The sequence below is a fragment of the Gracilinanus agilis genome, chromosome 1, assembly GCF_016433145.1.
Source record: "Gracilinanus agilis isolate LMUSP501 chromosome 1, AgileGrace, whole genome shotgun sequence".
NCBI lineage: Eukaryota > Metazoa > Chordata > Mammalia > Didelphimorphia > Didelphidae > Gracilinanus > Gracilinanus agilis.
In genome coordinates this window covers 553,918,680-553,934,691 of record NC_058130.1, presented here as the reverse complement: position 1 = coordinate 553,934,691, position 16,012 = coordinate 553,918,680, and the positions used below count along the sequence as shown (strand labels likewise).

At 32.8% G+C, this 16,012-nt stretch overlaps 1 protein-coding gene across 1 annotated transcript in view; it reads right to left on the bottom strand.

Moving 5' to 3' along the window:
- PTPRM (protein tyrosine phosphatase receptor type M) overlaps nucleotides 1-16,012 on the bottom strand; it is a 1,055,867-nt gene that overhangs the window by 443,796 nt on the left and 596,059 nt on the right. Inside the window, exon 11 of the mRNA XM_044666801.1 lies at nucleotides 15,803-15,905. Within this exon, the coding sequence (XP_044522736.1) occupies nucleotides 15,803-15,905 (103 nt within the window). The remainder of the gene's footprint in view (nucleotides 1-15,802; nucleotides 15,906-16,012) is intronic.

Below are 16,012 nucleotides of genomic sequence, written 5' to 3'. Positions count from 1 at the left end.
GACTGATTGACTAGATACATTTCCAGATGGAGATGGGTTAGCAGTATTCAGAGCACCTAAGTACCATTGTATCTTTGTGTATTTTTTGCTTGCTGTAAGGGCAAAGTAAACTCCCTTCTTTGTTAAATGTTTACTGAATCATGAGTACATCCCTTCATCCCAATATCAAGCTAGAATTAAGAGGGAATTGACTCGAAAGCTGTACCAAAATATATACCAATCAAATGACCAAAGAATTACTTTTAGAAATAGAAAAAAAAATACAATAGCAGAGAGAGAAGTGGAAAGGTTCATATCTTTGCCAACGGCAGAGTGAGAATAAGTCTTGAATGGGTATTATCACAAGAGTTTCTTATGTTTGCTGCTGGCATACCATACAGCTGGATTCAAAGTTATCGAAGTGCAATTTTAGTAGATTACCTAGAGTTATTATTAGACATACTCTAACATAACAAACTATTGTAGTTTGTTTCTTAAATTGTAGTTTTATTTCTTAATTACAAACTGCATGTCAAAAATTTAACGTGTGATTTTATAAGGTTTTTATAATCGACAGTTATGCCAAAATATTTACTAAATTCTGCTTTCAGTTCTTAAATTATTTTAAATGTGACCATAGAAAAAATGATGTTTAAGATTTTTAAAAACTTAGTAGTGATTTCCCTTCATTCTCATTGTTAATGCCTTCTACCATCCTGATCCCCTTTCCTCTACAACATTTCTTTTTACTCTCTTATCGATGTAAGAATAAGTTCTATTCCCTCATTTAATGATCAAATAATTTTTAAAAAGTTATTTATTCTCATTATTTTCCTACTCTTGTGCCATTTTCAGAATAAATAAGATTTTTACTGTTTAAAAGAATTAGGCAGAAATAGACAATTTTATATGCTGTCTGCTGAAGACTAACTCATTATACTTGATTCTAATTAATGTTAATATATTATGGAATGTTTTAATTAGCAATAACTTTACTCAACCAAAACACTACATTCATTCACTAATAAGATAAAGATGTGACTACTCGTGCAATACAAAAAATGTGCTCTGGTAGAAAGTTTGAAATGTCCTGTTCTCCACAGGAAATCCACATTGCTTTTTGGTAACTACTAGACTTTTTAACCTGTTTATCATAAACTCTTTTTCTTTATTTGATTCTCCTCCTATCTGCCTGACCATTGCTTCTCAGTCTTCTCTGTTGGTTCATTATTCATATCACTTCCCCTAATTGTAGTTGAATTTTAAGGCCTACCCTAGGCCCTCTTTTTTTTTTTTTTATTGAAACTCTTTATCTTGGTAACTATCTTAGCTACCATGAATTTAATTATCATTTCTGAATAAATTATTTACAGATCTACACATCTAGTCTTAGTCTCCTGAGTTCCTTTCCTATACCACTAACTACCTCTTTAATATTTCAAACTCAGTATGTAAAAAAAAAACTTATTATATTTTACCCCCAAATTCTTCTCTTGAACTTTCCTTTTTCCATCAAAAGTATTCTAATTTTTCAGTCTTTCAAGTGTAAATCCTTAGAATTATCCTTGAAGCTCCTTCACCACAAATATATTTGTGCACAAATCTTGACATTTTTTCAATCTCTATAATATTTCTCACATATAACTTCTTCCCCTTGTTTGCATGGCAACCATCTTAATTCAGGCTCTCATCATCAATCACGAAGACTACACCATTACCAGACAATAATCTCCTAATTGGTCTCCTTGACTAATCTCTCCTTACTACAATCAATTTTCCACCTAGCCGGCAAAGTGATTTTATCAAACCATGGGTTTGGTCACATGAGTAAACATAATACACACAAGTAGCTAATAATTTCTTCTAGGATCAAATATAAATTCTTTTGTTTAAAATTTAAAGTCCTTCTTGATCTTGCCTCCAACTTGCCTCATTATATATTATACCCTTTCTGACCTTTAAAGTAGCATCAAACTTGCTTCCCTGCAACTCAGTTCAATATTCTTATTTGCCATTTCCATATATTTGCTCTGTCTGTCCTGCCTTGAATGTTCTCCTTCCTTACCTCTACCTCTTAAAAATCTTTTTTTTCCTGAAATACTCACTTAAAAGCACTATTTTCTATACAAAGGCTTTCCTTATTCCCCCAGCTTCTAATACCTTTCCTTTCTAAGCTTATATGTATGTGCATTGATGTATCTATAAAAACATATGTATCTATAAGAATATATAAAAATATACATTTACATAATGTCTTCCCAAGAGAATATAACCTTTTTGATGGCAATGACCATTTCATTTATGCCTTTGTAGACCACAGAACCTTTATACATTGCCTGGAACAGGGTAGGCACCATTGTGGTAGTGGTTGTGGATTCTAAGAGAATCACCATCTTGACTAGAGCAAGAATTGAACTTAAGTGAGGCAGAGCTGCACAAAGTCATTAGCTTCACTCTCCCTTCCAGAATCACCAAAATCACATGGCAAGATGAAAGTGGGGACTGCTGGCTATGGCTCAAGATACAGTGGATGTATGGCCTTGGCATCTTTGATGAACTACATGCATATTTGTTGACTGAATCTCAGCTGACTATTGAATCCATACTAATTTAAACTCTAGCATTTATAAGATGTCTGAGTTAAATAGAAAAAAGAAGGACTAACCAAATATTCCTCCAGTTATTGAGAAAACTAAATTTCCATAGCTATTTGTGTGTTTGTCTTTTTGTTCACCTTTTTTTTTCCCTTCTTCTGAACAAATGGCTTTTAGGTGTTAATAGTCAACAAAAAAGAATTTGAAGGACACTAGTCCACATTTCCCACTATGGAGGCCATTCATTTATAATTCATAGCATCTCCTTGTAATGATGCTCAAAGATTTTCATATATCTGCATTTCCTATTATAGGCATTTGTCCTTTCAAACGCAACTATGATTTCTTCAAGCATAGACAGATATAAAAGTGAGGAGAGCCTGAGTACTCAAAAGTATCACTGTTTTCCTGTAACAATGGGACAAAAATTATCTTCTCTTGACTTCAAAAACACATTGCCAGCATTCTTTTTGTAGGTATGTTTGCACATAATTTATCAGATGAAAGATTCACTCTACATTGAAAATGATGTTTATTATCACAAGCCTAACCATTAGTATTATTAGGCTAAGGATATTTTAAAAGGCAGTGCTTATCACAAAGGCTAGGAATATATAGTTTTTCTTATGCAAAATATTATTTACTCTATGTGTGTGTGAGGAATGGAGGAAAAAGTATAGTATGTAGTAGAGAGGCAGCTTTCAGAAGGTTTTTAAGAAAGAGGGATGATAATAGGCATTCAGTGTTTACTTCAAGTTGAGCATTTTGAAACCCTAGCACAGGAGGCAACTTGGTGGCTTAATGGATTGAGAGCCAAGTCCAGAGATGGGAGGTCCTGGATTCAAATTTGACTTCAGATATTTCTTAATAAGTCACTTAACCCCCAAACCCCATTGCTTATCACTTACTACTTTTCTGCCTTGGAACCAATACACTAATGATTCTAAGATGGAAGGTAATTGCTTTAAAAAATGAAAAAACCCTAGTACACTAGAATTTTTGCATAATTTTTAGAGACCTGTTAGAAAACTCATTCTGTAGTTTTGAATGATTTTCTAATACTTCACTGCCTAATACCAACAATAATAACTTTGATTAAACAACACATTTATCATTTTACCCAAATACACCAAGATGGTGCTGATTTTTTATTCTTTAAATCATGATTAATAATAAGAATTGATACTTTAAATTTATGAGGCACTCTTTATCCAAAAGGAGCTTGGATAGCTAGATGCATTTTGTCTAATCTTGCTGTAGACGGGGGAATAAACTGCTCAATTTTGGGAGTTACAAACTCATTTTGTCCACTTTTCCCAGTGCAACTAAATGGGAAATTAGCATTAATGTCCCGCCAAAAACAATTTATTCTTTTTCTCCTTGATAGTGTCAGGTCCATTATCTATCTCATAGACAGTATTTTATATATTGAAGATATAATTTGCAACCATCTAAAATGTAAGACTGGCAATTTCATTTGAACAATTAGGACTGCAATTTATCTAGTAAAGGATTTTTACTAAGATATGCTGCTTAAATAAAATGGAATATTCTCTCCTTTAACACAGAATCTTAGAATTTTGATAGATGGAAGGGGCCTTAGAAAATAATAGCTATCAGAATTAAGGGACGAAAAGAATCTTTGAAATCATCTGGTCTACCACCACCATTTTACAAATGAGAAAATTGAGAACTAATGAAGTTAAAGTACTTGTACAAGTTCATACAGAAAGTAATCTATCTCTCTGACTCCAAATCTGTCCATTACATTAGGATGCCTTTTCTTTTCTACTTATCTCTGTATTTTCAGCTCAATCAACAAACATACTACCAATAAATTATAATTCATATTTTATAATGAATAATAATGTATATATTATAACATTAAAGTTTGCAAAATATATTGCACATATTATCTCATTTTATCTCCACAACAAGTCATAGAGATTGCTGCTATTATTCTTCCAGTTTTACAGATGTGGTGACTGAGGAAGAGGTTAAGTGACTTTCACATGGTTACAAAACAAAAAAGAATCTAAGGCTGGATTTGAACTTAGGTCTTCCTGACTTCAAATACAGCACTATTTCTTCTGAGTCATCTGGTGGCTTATAATGGGTTGAATACTGTGTACTACTAGGTATAATACTACTAGGTATAATACTACTAGGATAAAAAAAAAAAAACTAGGTATAAAATAATAACAGTGAAACAGTACCTGTCCTTAAGAAGTTTATCTTTTATTAAAAAAGAAAATATACATATGAGTAGGTATATGCAAAATCTATATAAAAAAGAAGAAATGGTAATTTTGGTAGCCACAGCACTAGCAGCTTGAGGGATGAGTAAAGATTTCATGGGAAGATGGTTTTTGAGCTAAATTTTAAAGGAGAACAAGAGGCAGAAGGAGAAGAAGAGTCCAATCGTGGGTTACTGGCAACAGAAAGTTATGTAGAAGAGAGATGGACTTTCATGAGAACTGCCTAATCTATGTACCAAAAAAAAAAAAAAAAAAAAAGGAAAATTGTTGATCCATTCCCCAAAATAATTATAATCTTTTTTGGTGCCTTAGAATGCCTTTTTGCCTTTTGATGATTTCTGTATTTAAGTTTAAAATTTTAAAAGATTAAACAGACCATTTTGTAGAAATTCAAGCAGTGCCCAATTTTGCTAAAAAGGTCTTAAGTAAAATTTGATACCACTTGATAACTAGAATCTTCTCAGTGTCTGTGTTAATTAAAAACAAACAATTTTTCCTCCTTCAGCAAGTTATATCAAATACAGTTGGATATTCAATAAATAACAGGGTTTTAAGCACTTTCTGTATTTCAACAACTGTACTAAGTACTAGGGACAATTTCTGTTCTTATGGAAATTACATTTTAATGAGGGAGACAACATGTAAACAACAATGTATTTTTAAGATATATACAGTCTAAGTGTAAGGTAATCTTAGAGAGAAGGGATTAGGAAAGGTGTAGGAGGAAGGGTGTAGAAGGGACTCACTGGAAAAGGGCTGCCACAAAAGGTAGGATTTGAACCGAGTATTAAAGAAAGGTAGGAGGCTTTATACATGGTCAATAACCAGTTTTTTTAAAAAGGAAGAGTTGAAAGGACTGTAATGTGTAAGGAATAGCAAGGAAGCCTGTATAATTAGATCATAGAATATGTGGAAGAGAGTCAAGCATTCGAGGTCTTAGGGGACAGCTAGGCAGGAGTATTATGCATAAAATACTAGACCTGGATAAATCTGAGTGCAAATTTGACCTCAGACACTTACTGAGTGATACTGGAAAAAACCAACATCTGTATATCAGTTTTTTGATCTGTAAAATGGGTATTAAAATAGTATTTATAGCCCAGTTTGTTTTGAAGATAAAATGAGATAACTGTGTTTTCTAAACATCAAATTAAAGTAAAAAAATAATTATAATTAAGATTATTTATCATATTCATTACATATTGGTATTCCACAATCATACTAATGTTAGTTATTATCATTGTCATTATTAAGACTTGAAAGGTACAAAGGGTCCAGGTTGTGAAAGACTTTACATGACAAACAAAAGATTTTATATTTCATCCTGGATGCAACTGGACTTCTTTAGGGGACTGGATTTTTCTTTTAGGAAAATAACTTTGGCAGCTGAATGTAAGATGAATAAGAGTGGATAAGGACTTAAGTCAAGGAAATCAATTAGAAGGCGATGGCAACGGAGGAGCTGAAAGATAACAGGGACCTGGCATCAGGGTGGTGCCTATGTCAGCGAAGAGAAAGAAATGCATAGAAGTTTGAATGTAAAAGCAACAAGATTTGGCAACAGTTTGGCTATGTGAGGGTGAATTAGGGAAATTAAAATGGAAGTTGAAAAGCTACGGGTAAGGTAAGAAAAAACAAAATGTGTTCATCATTTACAAGAACTTTGAACTTCATGAATGCAAAATTGGAGCACCTTCGAGAGTTGACCAAATCAAGATGATGAATACCTGTGCTTGTAGTTAAGATAGTAATTAGACCATCACATCTTTAACTCTACTGCATAATTAAGATCATATTTGTGTTTTTGATATGAGGCAGTGCATTGAATTTTCCTTTGTTTTATGTTTTATAGAATATGCAATTTAGAATGATTAATCAATAACCTGTCCAGGTATGGGAATTCACAGGAGAACACTTAACTGCTCTCAGTGTTTACCCAGGCGGTGAGTTTTCATAAGTAAGGAGGAAAAGGATATGGGCAGGCTGCAGTCAGTGCTATACCATAAAGGTATCTCAAACACTCTTGTAGAAATCAAATTTTTGAGTGACAAATCATATTTTGAAATATTAGAGAAACATGCCATTTAAAGGAATTCTGCTGTAACTTTTTTTCTGAAAATAATCACTCCTTAATTTATTTTCTGATGAAAACATTTTGTACACTCTTAGGCTTGATTAAAATGAAGTATGCTTATGCAAGTAATGGTAAGTGACTTGAGGATATTTCTAAAATCTTTCTTCCCCAGCGAAAGTGGCTTGAACATCATAGTCCCCAATGTGCTATAAGAGAAGCAAACATGAACTAAAGAAAATAAAGATGAGAAAAGTAGTTGAACCAGTCCTAGCATACACAGAGGAATTCTAAGCAAAAAATGAAGTAATTTTGAGGGTATCAAAGGAATATTTATTAAGATATCTGAAAGAGGGGATGATACTGTAAGATTGGAACAAAATCAAACATAGTGTTACTACTGAAAATAATAGAGGATTGAGAAGAAATACATTACTAATGGGCCATATGTCTGTTCCCTCGGCTCCACAATATCTTTATGAAAATAATCTACATGAGCAGAAGAAATCCTTGATAAAAATATAAAGGGACAGGTTGACTTCCACAAATAATATTGAACACAAATTATGTGTTTGTATTTCATAAATTTCATTGAAAGGTACAAAGTTTTTAAAAAATTCCATTGTACTTATTGTATTCATTTTATTAAAATTCTTATGAACATCACTTGGCTCAGTAGTCAGTTCATGAGCATAAAGCAAATGTTTACTACATGTCAGTCATTATGTGGCATACTGGAGTCAAAGAAAGGTAAAAGTAAGGTTCTTACCTTCAAGGAGTTCACATTTTAATAGTGGAGAAAATTTGAAAATAATTGTGTGTATATAAGATATATATAGTGTAAATGGAATATTTTACCAAAGGGAAGACATTAGCATTAGCTTGAGCTGAAAGAGACCCTGGGGTGCTTCTTGTCCAAGCCCTTCATTCTGTAGATCAGGATTCCTTTGGTTTAGGAAACAAAGGTGGGGCATTTGTCTCTAGAAAATCATTAAGATGTATAATACTGGAAGCCAAGAGGCCCTAGTTGTCTCCTCCAAGCACCATAGATCATAAAGAACTGATATCTTGGAAGATACACAATACCTCAACTTAAGTTGAAGAAATAGAGGACTGAGAAGTTTTGATTATTGGGGAAAGAGGGAGAATAAAGGGTTAACATTGAAAATATGCAGGTCCTAGGTGATAAGGATGATGGTAGGGATAGTATGTGAGTGGTGGGTCAGAAAGAGGGATGGAAAAGAAAGAGGGAGTATCTGAATGGAGCAATCTGAATGGAGAAATTACAGATGTCAAGACATATGGCAGAATGTGTGGAGAATTTGGAAGACTAGATGTCAAGAAAGCATGAAGGTGATGAAAACACATACCACTTCATAATTTTCTTTCAGTTTGGGTTTAGTAAAGAAAGAGAATAGAAGCTTATAAAGAGGGTTCTAGAGAACCAAGAAATGGAATATTTCCCACTATAACTCTTAATAGGGTTATGACATCTTAATGATCTTTCATGGTAAAGCTTGAGTAAAGCCCTTAAAATTGATAATGCATTATAATCTACAAGATTATCTATCTCCAAGTATAAAAAAAAGTTCTGAACAATTCCAGGAGAAACCTAGCATGAATTCACATGCACACAAAGATGTTGATGCGACAAATATGTATCCCTGTATATAAATCATTTTCTAAACCTCTTTATCCAATATTACTATTTAGTTATTTAAGTTATTAGAAGGTTAGAATCATGTATGTAAATATTATTGTTGAATATTAACTTATGTAGGCAATTCAAAATTTGGGAGAGAAAACAAAAAAAAGTGATTCTTTTTTTCTTGCCATAGCATAAACATAAGTAAACAAGTATATGGATTGATTATGGTCCTGAACAATTTGCATTTATATTTGCTCTGTTTCCTAAATGACCACTTCTCACCCCAAGCATGGACAAAATGCCCCCAAAATGTCACTCTAATAACAGAAAATATTCAAAAGCAAAGGGCTTAATGAAGAAGAAGATAAGGATGATGTCCTATTGCTAAGATCATTGAGTAGTTATTTTTTAGGAGAGGAATTAATGTCCCCTGACACACTTCTGTTCTTCTGTCTAAACCCCTGAAGCCAGTTCATATGTGCCAATGGCTGACTAAGGATAAGAGCAGAGTTTTTGGTCACATACCGATTTTACAGTAAGCCTAACTAGTTTATATGGAGTTTGAACCCACAAAGTTACAAGCAATGTCCTAGGACATTACATAAAGAAAATGTAAATTATATTATCATTAGAATGAAATAATTGCCCTATCATGTTCTCAGAGAAGCAAAAACTAATCCTTTACCCAGAAATGAAAACATGGGGTGATATTTACAGCAAAAGTGTGAGTTTGCTGTATATTAATAAAAGATAAGCCTATAGAGGACTTCAAAGTTTCCCAAATTTTCTGTCTTATCTGCTACAAAATAAAAAAGTTATATTCATCTCTATCTATATTTTATATATATACACACATATATATTCTAGAGTGAGACTGATGGTATTCTATAGAACATATTTTATATATTTTAGATTCTATTATATATATATATAAATATACATACATACATACACACAATATATCCTCTATAGAAAACAAATCTATAAATATACGGGTATGTAGAAGAGTTCTCTATATAACTTCATAAAATGGTTGGTATGAATAACTTATTTTGTAATACTTTATATATACATATATGTAGAATATATCTAAATATCATTTTCTTCATCTTGTGGGTTGTTTGTGTCTTTATTGGTATCTTTTCAGACTCAGAGAAAGAGGCACGCCACTAGCATGAACAGGACAGGTTGAAGATATGAACAAAAAGTGCAAAGCACAGGTTGGTCTGGATATGTGGCAGTCTTACTACTAGAGTGTACATCCAGAAAGATATATTTTATATATGTATATATATCTCAAAATATATTGTATATATACAAATGCATAAGTGTATATTGGCCTAGCTTGACGATATGTGTGTATATACATAGAGACTATTTCAATTAACTAATAAAAAGTAATAAAGGAGAAAGATGAAAATGAGAAATGTCACCCATAAAAGTTCATTCAAGTTACATTACAAATATAACCATTTAGATATTAGTTCCTAAGCTGTATCACAGTACTTAGCATAGTGCTTGGCAAACAGTAGATTCCCAATCAATTCTGATTGACTGATGCTGAAAAGAATGAAACGAATTCTTGTGTGCAACATGGAATTTGGTGGATTAGTTTTTTAGTTAGTTTTAAAAGAAAAATGTATATGGGTTTTGTTTGAATATGTATACACACATGTAAACACATATTTGAATCTCCCTTTAAGAGTAAGTTCTTTATATGAAACTATATTATATAATAATATAAATAAAATTTTTGCAAAAAAGTAAATAAATCCATTATAACAAATTTCAGGTCTTAAAGGTCCATTACACTTTTTAAAAATATATATGGTTCTGTTATTTTTTCTCCTCATCTTCTCCTAGTACAAAACATTTTGCATACTTTCTCCTAAAGATCATAGGAAAATGAGATTTAGAACTAGATGAGTCTTTAGAGGCCCTCAAGTCCAATTTCTCCATTTTACAAAGGATGAAACTAAGTGTCAGAGATTAAGAGAATCACCCAGGGTCACAGAGATAGTAAGTGTACAGAGGAGGAAAGAAACTCAGATTTTTCTGATTCCAAGTGAAATGCTCTATTCATTTGTCAATACTCAGTAAATATTTGTGAACCACCTACTGTTTGTCATACACTAGGTAAAGTGCTGAATATAAAAATACAAAAAAGAGCTTATAATCTAATAGAGGAAGACAAAGTACAAAAAGGAGCTGAAAACTTGAGGGGGGGTCTACCTAAATTGGCCAGATGAGAAATGAAGACATGTCTGACCTAGGATCTCTCCTTAAAAAGAGGTTGGAACTTCATGGTCCCATCTTCCAATTAGAAAAGCAAAGAGTAATGATGGAGTGAAATATTAAGGCTGATGAGATCTTATAGGATGATGAGTGTATCCAATGTAATATCTAGTTCAAACCCGAACAAGAGAAAACAATCCCAGGATGCTATTTAGGCAAAAGGTTTCCAGAAACATCCAGTGCTTGGAAAGGCATTCTAGGGTGCTATATTATAAACATAAGTATATCACTGAAAATAAAGTATTAAAATAAATTTGTTCTATTTTGTAGAAAATTCAACATCTATCATTTTAAAATCATTCAAAATTTTAGGAATTTTTATTTAACATACCTATATAATGAATTTTTTTAGGAAAATGAAGTAAGTCTAACAGATGTTCTTCTCTCAGTGACTTTCAATGCATATACCAAAAGAAAAATAAAATATCCATAAAACAACACATTTGAAAAAATCAGTGTAGTGTGTTCTAGTGGGGTAGCTAGGTGGCACAATGGACAGAGAACAGGTCTAAGAGTCAGGAAGACTTGAGTTCAAATCCAGCCTTAGATACTCCATAGTTGTGTGACCCAGAGCAAGTCACTTAACCCTGTTTGCCCCATTTCCTCTTCTGTAAAATGATCTGGAAAAGGAAAGGACAAACCACGCCAGTACTTCACCCAGAAAACCACAAATGGGGTCACAAAGACTGAAACAGTTCAACAATAGAAAAAAGTATTGCAGAAATAGTACTGCTACTCTGAAGAAATGCAGTTGTTTCAAAGCAATTATGGTGAGATAAACACACAATCACCTGAAGAACAAAAATGACAAATTATTCCCATATATGTCTCTAGCTATAAACCATTAGTAAATAGGAAACACATTATTAATCAGGGAGATTGAGCTACACAGTAGATGAGATAAGCATTACAAGTATAAAAAGCATGAGAAAGATTTTTTTCTTGTGAATTTAACAAAAATACAACAACTTCTACAAAATCTATTCTCTATTTTAAACAACTTAAGCATGCCAAAAAATTCTATAAATTTTGTATGTATATTTTGAAACAATAATAAGGGTGAGAAAGAGTCACAAGATGATTTTAAATATGGAAAAGAAAAACAAGGTCTCTGCCATATAGAAAGATGGAAATTGAATCCTATCAGGGAGGAAAAAAATCCTGACCTCCCAAATCTTTGAGTTAATGACTTGAATGTAGGAATTTGTGTTCCTCCCATCTATCTTAGGAATTAAATACTTTTAGGTGATAGAACTGATGTGTTGATCAATAAAAAGACAACAATCATTTACACCGTGAGTTAAGGGCAATTTCAAGAATCTGCATTAACCAAGCCAGGGTGACTAGAGGAGAATCGATCCACAGCCACCTCACTTAGAGAAGAGCATAAATGAGATATGGCCAAATTTTCAACACCAATGAATATAGATTAAAGAAAAAATAAAATCAATGAAAAGCATGGGTTTTGGAAACTGTACAACCACAGTATCTTTGAAAACATAATACTAAGCACAATCTGGGCAAGTAAACAGATGCTCACTTTCATTTCTATTCTTTCTTCTATTTATCATATCCGCTTGGGGAGCACTTTCTTGTGTTTGATTACATGAGTGTTTTATAAATCTCCAGATGTGTTCATCTGTTTTTGTCTATTCTGTAGCTTTGTGTTTAAAATCCCTTTTACCACCCTAATCAGTGTTCTTATATCCCCAAAGAGCAAATGAATTCTTGGGATTTTTGAAATACTCCACTTAGCTTTAGGGTATTATGGCTACAATTTCCAAACTAACCACTTCAATTAGATCTCTATCTATTCACGAGATAATCAGTCTCATTATGGACCAACATATATCTAATCCCCATAAAGAGAACATAAATTTTTTAATAACAATAAAAATGTATGTGTGATAGGTGAGCCCGAAATAAGTTTACCATTAGTTATAATCTTGGAGTATGTGTTAAGAAGATGCACACAAATATGAAAATGTGTTTTCCATGATAGCACATGTAGAATCTAGATGAAATTGCTTACTGTTGCTGAGAAGGGGACAAGTAGGGGGAGAGAATCTGTAACTCAAAATATTAGAAAATGAATATTAAAAAAATTTTTACATGTAATTGGGGAAATCAGAATATTATTGAGCTTTAAACAAAAGAAAATTCAACAATCCTAATGGATAAGGGTTTCCCTTTTACTTAAGTCAGGAACCTAATCCAAAGTTTTATATAAATCAAGGACATGCTGCCTACTCTGGGAGGCAATGATTCTAATGATTATCTCTAGTAGTCATGACTATTTATCTCTTAGACTTAGACACAGCACGGAGTTTGATACTGTCTGACACTTGTCATAGAATGCTTTACATTTTATCTTATGTGAATTTCTGTAAGGTCCAAGAACTTTATTAGGAACTGAGACTGGTCCTGTTATTTAATTCACATAGGGAACTCCTAGGTGAGGAAATTCCTTCTACCAATGAAGTTCATTCAGCACCTTCTTTATTCCTTTATTTGACTCACTATTCACATACTCACCTGTATGCCTGTCTATTTACCTAGTTTAGGTATACATAATGCACATATAAACATATATATGTGTTATATAAACATGCATACACTAAAAAATCCACCTTTGAAAGATGAACATAAATAAAAATGTCAAGTTAAACTTCGATACGTTCCAGGTCCATATCAATTCTCTGAAGAAATATAGTTGTTGAAAAGCAATTAAGTATAATAAACATATTACCTTTTTTTTTTCAAAGAGAAAGGGCAAATTATTTCCCTAGTTAGTAATTCTCCATATGGACAAGGATCATGTTTTTTCAACCCCTAACATCCTTTGCCATTCTTTAGAAATTGTAGCTACCTAATAAACATTTACTTAATTTCCTGTAGAATTTGAACATCCAGGAAAATGTTGAGAGGAAAGGATAACTGACCAAGCAAGATCCAGGAGGAAATAGGAGAAGACAGGGTCAACAGGCTAGGAACTTGCTCTTCTTTGATACTGAAGTAGCATACAATTTGGAAGCAGTGAGAGTGAGTGAACTCTTAAACATTAATTTTATCATTACACATTTCAACAGAAACATAACTTGTGATTTTCCAGGAATCCTCATGGTATTCAACTTAACTTAGAAAAGCTGGTTCAATCATAATGCTAGTGAAACCAGAGTTATACATTAATCTCCATTTTAGCAAGTTAGCTTTGTATAAAGAAAAGGGGCCTTCTTCTCTAGCTCCAAATCTTACGATCCTATTATCTTATTTTTGTCCCATAGTAACAGATTGCAACTTGAGTCCTGGAAAACCAATAAAATCCATAATGGATCCAATCCTCTGTCAAAGATTGTGTTTAATCAGCTCAATCCATAACCACTAATAATGAAAGTAAACATTTATGCGTCATTTTGCATACATTAGCTCCTTTGATCCTCACAACTACCCATTTTTAATATTAAGAAAACTAAGACTCTGAAAGGATAAATGACTTGTTCATTGTCACAAAGCTAGTAAATGCCAGATTAGGAAATTAAATCCATCTCTCTCAACTGTAGGCCCAATATTCATTCCTTCACACTTTTATACTAGAAAATCTCATGTTTATAATGACAATGATGATGATAATTTGTCCTATAATAACAGATCATATTTACAGTTTTAAAGGGCTTTCACATTGGGTAAAAATAGATAATATAATGAAACAAAAATGTTTTCCTAACATTTTCAGACCTTTTGAATACAAATCTCCAACAATTTCACTATAATTCTGAAGCCCGGATTAGCTCAGATTCTCTGTTGCTTTATTGCCCCACTTTTTCTTTGTACCAAACTGTTTTTTTTTTTTTTTGGAGAAAATCACTCTATCACAAATGTATGATTTAAATGACAACAGGTGCTTTACTTCTATTCTCTGGAATTTCAACATGATCAGGTATTTTATGTAAAAAAGAGTAATCTAATTGGTCTGAGTGCATGTGATATTGTTGGAGAAAAACACAGTATGACACTTCTACTTCTTTGTGAAGGGATATAACCATGTATCAAAAATGAATTGAAATTATCAAAATCTTCAACAGCAATAAAGGCAAAGGGAATTTTTATAGCTCTTAATTCTGAGGGGTAATTTTTTCTTGAAGTAATGGCACATATTAATTATCAAGAAAAATTTTCCTTGTAATTCAAAGGTAAAGATTCTAAATTCCCTACAGAACAAGTACAAATTTCATTTCTACAGATTAATGAGATGTGTCAAGTTCACATTCTGAACAATTCCACATTCTTCTTTTCCTTCCTATGAAAAACAATTTTCTTTAATTATACTGACTATAAGATTTACATATAACCTTATGCCTAGATATAAAATACAAACCATCATGGAATGAGGATTTATAGCCATTACCATTGATACCATAACAAAATTTAAACCTCAAATCTGATCAGATATAGATTCCACAATCTTTTTCTTTCCAATATGCTCTCATGTATATTTTTAAGACATGCATTTTTCACTCAATTAAAAAAATTAATTACCTCAGTAAAGGGGGATTGACATAAACCTCTGAGGTAAACAAAAAATGAGAGATTATTAAAAATAGATGGCTCAGAACAAACATGTAATTTGCCCTTGAACTCTGAACACTGCAGTCAAGCAATTACCTTCAGAAGTAAAGAAACCACCCACCCAACAAGGGCTGTGGCTTTGTTCCTTATCTTCAAAGAACAAGCCACTTGCATCTGGATCAAATCCTTTAAACAATAATTGAGCAGCCAACATCAAAGCACTTTCATTTTCCTTAGCTATTTAATTTAATTAGAGCTAATAAAGATATGGGTTTACAAGCTGGCTGCTGGTGGAAAAAAATCCCTACCAAACACAATCAAGAAATTAATGAATTGGATGTTAATTTCCATAAGACTACTGGCTTCTGCATCCAGACCCCCTGGTCCGTACCTGACGGGAGCACCTCGGCTCTGGGCGGGCTTCAGCAAAACTGTCACAGTATTATCAGTTTGATTCAAAGGTGTCTCCAGTTCATATGCTGGCATTGAGGGTGCTGCAAAAGGAATGCAAAAGGAAGGGAGAGAGGGTGGGGGAGGAAGGAAAGAGAGAGAGAGAGAGAGAGAGAGAGAGAGAGAGAGAGAGAGAGAGAGAGAGAGAGAG